Raw genomic sequence first — 6,304 nt, forward strand, 5'->3', positions numbered from 1 at the left:
GGTTAAAACGTGTTGGCTCTAAATGAAAGGAGGTACAGCATCCGTATTAGAAGAGCTGCCACTTTCGTACTCATCCCCGCGTTTTGCTGGAGTTGGCTTACGAGGACCCGATGAGGAGTATATTGTTATTGCTAGGAATGGAGTTGATATAGTTGATAGAAAGATTTCGTACGGGAGAAGCCACCATATCAACGCTCGTTCTCCAATTCTGCAGCCGACGCTCTTCTTCTTCCATATCCTTTCTTAGCCCCCAAACAATGGGCGTGATGATTTTCCAATGAGAAGCAGCAATCGACAAAGCCCCGATAAGGATCGCCATCGCTACAGCAGGGTTGGAGATTAAATCGGAACTCCCTGTTGGTAGCATGATTTTTTTGTTTTGCAGTTAAATTTCCCTTAGAAATGAAGCTAAGCATTTTTTTTTGTTCGTTAAAATGGACAAAGTTTGTTCTTCGACGTTCCTGGAAGAGAGTCGTCTTACCGGAGAAGAGTATGTAACCAAATTGAGGAAGCGGTTACATCCCGATTTGGTGAAATTTCTTTTGAAAAACCAGGACGACATTCAGAAACTTTGGGACGAAGAACAACTATTTCCTATTTCCAATCTTTCAGCAAGCGTGTTAGTCAGAGGATACTTACTTCGAGGACGCTTCGGAGGACAGCCTGAAGAAACTCCGAAGCAAATGTTTTTTCGGGTTGCCGCATGGCTTTGGTACCCTGATATGGAAAAAGTGACGCATTGTTATAAGCAGCTGTGTCATGGTTTCTATATTCACGCATCTCCTACGCTCCTCAATGCAGGAACGGATTCTTATCAATTAGCTTCTTGCTTTTTGCTGACAGTGGATGACTCATTGGAAAGCATTTACGATAGTTTGAAGGAGGCGGCTACCATTTCCAAATTCAACGGAGGTCTGGGAGTTGATCTTTCTCGAATTCGTCATTCAGAAATTCGCGACATCGGAATGTCTAGAGGAATCGTTCCTATTGCGAGATTGTTCAACGATACTATTCGAATGGCGGACCAATTGGGAAACAGAGCAGGCGCTGCTACTTTGTATCTTCCTGCATGGCACGTCGATGTCTTCATGTTTTTGGAGCTTCCTGTCAAAAATGGTCCGGTGGATTTGAGAGCATACGATGTGACTTTGGGGTTGTGGATGCCTGACTTGTTCTATAAACGTTGTTTGGAAAATGGTAATTGGAGTTTGTTCTGTCCAGCAAAAGCCAAAGGGCTAACTGAAGTTTATGGAGAAGAATTTGAGAAACTGTATTGTCAATACGAAGAGGCTGGTGTCTTTTCGAGTGTAGTGAAAGCGAAAGATTTGCTTCTTCAAATTGCTAGGGTTCAGCTTCAAGCCGGTATGCCGTTCATTTTGAATGGAGACCATATCAATCGGTTCAACATGCAAAAAAATATAGGAATAATTCGTTGCTCTAATTTATGTACCGAAATTGTGGAAGTTTGTGATAGTTCCACATTGCCTCTTGTAATTTGGCCTCCATCAACCTGTCGAAGCTAGTTAATGAACAAACCGTTGAGTTTCAGTTTGATTTGCTCGGTAGCATAACGGAAGAGCTGGTTGAAAATTTGAACCGTGTTATCGACCGCAATTACTATGTCCTGAACAAAATTGAAGCTTGCAATCTCAAAACGAGGCCATTGGGGATTGGTGTTCAAGGATTTGCAGACTGCATTTACAAGCTTGGTCTTGGTTTTGAGGATGAAGAAGTTCGAGCGTTGAATAAGAAAATTTTTTCGTGCATTTACTATCATGCATTGAAAAAGTCTTGTGAGCTTGCAGTTGTAGATGGTCCTTATCAAAAATTTCAGAATAGTCCGTACTCACAAGGTAAATTCCATTGGGAATTCTTTGAAGACGCATCACCTTCCTATCCTGAAATGGAAAGTTGGGAACAACTGCGGAGTCTGATCAAAACTTATGGGGTTCGAAATAGCCTTCTTGTAGCTTTGATGCCAACTGCTTCGACTTCTCTCATTTTATCCAATTATGAAGGCTTTGAACCTCCTTCGGGTCATGTTATTTCGAGAAGAGTAGCCGATGGGCGTCATATTGTGAAGAATCCTTATGTTGTTTGGACAGATGACCTAATTGAGAAATCGTTGGAGAACGATGGAAGTTTGCAGTTTGCGAAAGGTATGGAGCGCTTCAAAACTGCTTTTGAAATTCATCCCAAAGTGCTCATTGACCTCGCTGCTGATCGGACTCCATTTGTGGATCAGAGCTCTTCGTTTAGTTGGTCGATAAACTGCACTCCTTCCGAATTGGCCGATTTATTAGTGTATGCTTGGCAGAAAAAATTGAAAACAAGCTGTTACTATATTCATAGCAAGCCTGCTTCTCGACCTCAGTGTTTTCTGAATAGCGGAAAGCGCAGTTCTTCCAAAAAATGTTGCCAATAAATTTCTTGTTGTCGTGGCTTTCGAGGAAAAATGATTTCTGATAGTCAAAAGATTAATTTCAAAAAATAGAGCAAAAATTGAATTTTTCGGCAAAAAAGGGGTAGCATTTGTCGAGGAAGAATCATCGAAAAACGACGTCTTGTGAATAGAGATTCACGAACTTTCCTAAAGCTCAACATGAGTCTAAAGACCAAGGCAATTTTTCGAATTCGGAATTGACGAGGTTTTCAATGGTTATCGTGTTTTTTTTTTCACTGAGTCTTACAAAACAATTCCCATTACGAGAAATAGAACAGTTAGGTCGAATATCAAAACCCAGTTGACTATCAGTACTTTGGGAAATGGAAAGAGAATTCCTGTGATGGAAACTAGAATGGAAGCAGCAGAAACGAGTCCTGGGATGAGTGCAGAAGCTCCCAAGTTAGAAATGAAAGGAAGAATTTCATCTTCAATTTCTGTCTTTTCTTGTCGAATTTGGCTGCTTGTGAGAATGGGAAAAGTGAATTGCTTCATTAGCGACGAAAGCTGTATATCAAGCGCCCATTGAATGAACAGTCGAGAAGCTAAGACAAGCTCGATTGTCAGAATTAGAACAAAAGTTATCATCGGGTGACTTGGAAAACTGAACAATCCTCCTGTGAAAATAACCCCCAATAAGACTGCGATTGCTATGTTTTGAAAGTTCATGCTTGAGTAGCTTTTAAAAAATGGTGCAGTACTGGTGCATTAACCGACTGGACCGTCCAAACCGATGGAAAAAATTCAGCGAACAAATTGTTGGCAAGCTGCAGTTGGTTGTGCATCGATTCCCAGCAATTACAGGGGAATCGGTCGATTTGAGTGTGCTATCCATTCGAGCGTTGAGAGTTCTAGAGACAGGAACAAGGAAGGGCCATGAAGATCTCACAGGACGAAATTCGATCGGATGCTATCTTTCTCACCTAGCCTTGTGGGAAAAAAGCGTGGAGCACAATGAACACTTTTTTGTTTTTGAAGACGATAGCGAGCCTTCATTAACAGCTTCTTTAGATTTGGAAAAAAAAGTGAGCCAGGCTATATTAAGCATCGAGGAACCTTTCATTCTTTTCTTTGGTCTGCATAAAATGTCAATAGTACAAAATACTTCACCAATCATTGACAGCACAGATATGAAGTTGCATAAAATTGACTCTCAGAGAAGCCAACTATATGGCACCCATGCCTATCTCATATCTCCATCCGCAGCTAGAGGTATGATTTATTTTAGTCGTCCTATCGAAATGCAAGTTGACTCCTATATTGTAGCTGCTTCGAGAAAGGCGGGAGTTCAGCTTTTTCTAACGGAACCTCAAATGTTTTCACAAAGTTCCCAATTCTCAACCGACATTCAAATTATAGGCCTTGAACAAACCAATCAAGTCTTGTTTTGGTTCAACAAGTACGTCATTTCCTTGGTGTTTATAGTAGGCATCTGTTTTCTTTTTGCCTTGACGCTGGTGTGCATTCAGTGAAGAAAGGAGACAAAAAAAATAAGACTTTTCTTTTTTCCTCGAAAACTTAAGGTTCTAATTACGCAAATTGCATTCTTCGTTTGTATCTGTGATAGTGGCAAGGAGATCGAGGAGAAGACAGCAAGGCAGCTGAGTACTGTGGGTCCTGTTCCAATCGTTTGTAGGCTGCTCCTCCTACTATAATAGGGTAGTTGCTCTTTGGACTTTTGATGCAAGTTCTATCTGGACCCCATACACCAGGAGAAGCTCGGAGGCCTGCTTCTGGAGAAGCGACCGGACTCCTCTTACCCCCGTATCTGCAAGGAACTTGAGGTGCGCTTCGCAGCTGAGCTGCCATTCCACTAGAAGCTAACCTGTTGTAGGTAGGACCTCCTACTAAAATAGGGTAGTGAGTCACAGGATTTTCGACGCATGCTCTACCTCCTTCAGGACTTGCTAATCGCGGGCTGCCTTTTCCATGATATCGACAGTGAACTACTGGAGCTCGACGAATAGCTTCTGAGTACTGCGGATCCTGCGCCAGTTTTTGATATGTTGGTCCTCCGACTAGAATGGGGTACTTGCCGTTTTTAGGGTTGATTATACACTCACGAAAATCAGACATTTCTTTTAATGATACTATTTTTTTTATTCTTCTTCCAAAGAGACAATGTCAGATTTTTCGTTCGAAAAATTGATGAAAAAAGCCACAGTTGCAATGATCACAGTGAATAACGAGAGAAAGACGACCACTGATATCTCTATGATTTTCACTGAAGAAAACATTTTGTTTTTTTTTTTCAAAAAGAAAACTGGAGATCTTTTAAGGAATCTGGTAGGATTCCTCTTTTTTCCGCATAGATCAAAGCCGTCGCGATTGTGTCTATGAGAATGAGGATGCTCAACGAAGAAAGAAGAAATATGCGTAGAACTGATCTATCCATTTATTTTTTTTCGTTTTTAGCAGCAAATATAATAGCCGTCATTATTACAGCAATAAGAAACAAAGTTACTATCAGGCTGATAGCGTAGATTCTGTACGTCTTTATGGAAACTTTCATTAGAAAGGAATGGAGCTAGCGTATTTTAGAGACATGGTTGACGCAGCAGACGAGGAGTCGGCGTTCTGCAAAAGATTTATCAAGCTAGTTAAATAGTTCTCGGCATCTGTTTTGCTCAACGATTTTTGTGAAGCGGCTTGGTAAATGATAAGTGCATCCTTCACGCTGGAATGTGTTTGAGGGACGTTTTCTATCATGGCGAAGTAGGAAGAGTCGTAAGAGAAGGTATTCATCCAAAAAGCTGTATTTGGACTTGTGTTCATGACGTATTCCAATGGTAAATTGTAGTTTGAAGCAAACTTGTAGCAGGCAGCCAGTAGTACAGCTCTAACAAGCTGCCTTTCCGTTATATCAGAAGAGGCCAAACCTGCTTGAAGTTCAGCTGAATATTCCACTGAAAATGTAGTAACTGAAGCAGATATGGAAACAATGTAGAAAAAATAGTAGAAAGCGTAAGCATCGACTCCCAATAGAACTACTATAATCGCAAAGTAAATCCACAGTTCTACTTTCTCGTTCATTTTTTTTAAGGAGCATCCCTCTCTCAAAAAAAGATGGAGACTGCATCTGAAGAAATTAGAAAGCAGGTGGAATTTTATTTTTCTCCAAGTAGCCTCTCCCGTCGGGGTTTTTTACGAGACATAGTAAAAACAATGGGCGGAGTTCCTATCGATAAACTTCGTCGATTCCGAAAAATTTCGGAGATTCTCAGCAGATATGAAATTCCAGAAGATGACCAAGAAAACCTCATACATGAAGCTCTAAAAAATTCATCCTGCATTTCATTCGGAGTATTAGCAAAGCCGGTAAACCCAGTATTTCGAAACGAAGGAGTAAGAGAAAGAACTTATTTTCATCAATATCGTAGCGAAAAAGAAGAAGCTTTTACTATAGAACAATTAACCGATATTTTTTCGGAATACGGTAAGGTTCTTTCTGTGAGAAAAACTGGAAGGGGAGCTTATGTAGAGTTCGATTCAGAAGAGGCAATCCATAAGTTGTGCGAATTAAAATGATATCCGCTGTGGTCATTGCCGCTATCGTCGCGGCAGGATCTTCTCTTTTTCTTTCTGGAGTGAAAACTATCGACGACTATTTCATAAGCAAAAACGGGAAAAACAAGAAGAAAATCGCAAAATTGAAGAAGCAGCTAGAAAAACTGCGAGAGGAACTCGGATCAGCTCCAGATAAAGAACTAGAAACGACAATGCATGACTACCCTGGAGTGTCTGTCGAAACCCAACTTCGATGGATGGCTGAAGACATTATCGGTTCCCTCGATTCACAGGAGAACGACGTGAAAAGATAAAAAAATATAAGGAAAGACTGAAGGAGTGAAGAAGGTAGGA

The 6,304-nt window shown here is 40.9% G+C and overlaps 3 protein-coding genes across 3 annotated transcripts; 1 reads left to right on the forward strand and 2 right to left on the reverse strand.

Annotated features, from left to right (window-relative positions):
- The first annotated feature begins 330 nt into the window (after positions 1 to 330).
- Gasu_63390 (ribonucleoside-diphosphate reductase alpha chain) lies at positions 331 to 2,491 on the forward strand. Its single transcript, XM_005702466.1, has 2 exons — positions 331 to 1,463; positions 1,520 to 2,491. The coding sequence occupies exons 1-2, from the start codon at positions 435 to 437 to the stop codon at positions 2,423 to 2,425; spliced, it is 1,935 nt and encodes a 644-aa protein (XP_005702523.1). The 5' UTR covers positions 331 to 434; the 3' UTR covers positions 2,426 to 2,491.
- Positions 2,492 to 3,926: 1,435 nt separating this feature from the next.
- Gasu_63400 (uncharacterized protein) lies at positions 3,927 to 4,650 on the reverse strand. Its single transcript, XM_005702467.1, has one exon. It carries the CDS (start codon positions 4,517 to 4,519, stop codon positions 3,974 to 3,976), a length of 546 nt encoding a protein of 181 aa, XP_005702524.1. The 5' UTR covers positions 4,520 to 4,650; the 3' UTR covers positions 3,927 to 3,973.
- Positions 4,651 to 4,822: 172 nt separating this feature from the next.
- Gasu_63410 (uncharacterized protein) lies at positions 4,823 to 5,480 on the reverse strand. The gene has a single exon (XM_005702468.1). It carries the CDS (start codon positions 5,474 to 5,476, stop codon positions 4,955 to 4,957), a length of 522 nt encoding a protein of 173 aa, XP_005702525.1. The 5' UTR covers positions 5,477 to 5,480; the 3' UTR covers positions 4,823 to 4,954.
- Between the last annotated feature and the right edge of the window lie 824 nt (positions 5,481 to 6,304).

The sequence above is a fragment of the Galdieria sulphuraria genome (assembly GCF_000341285.1).
Source record: "Galdieria sulphuraria unplaced genomic scaffold scaf_172, whole genome shotgun sequence".
Taxonomy (NCBI): Eukaryota; Rhodophyta; class Bangiophyceae; order Galdieriales; family Galdieriaceae; genus Galdieria; species Galdieria sulphuraria.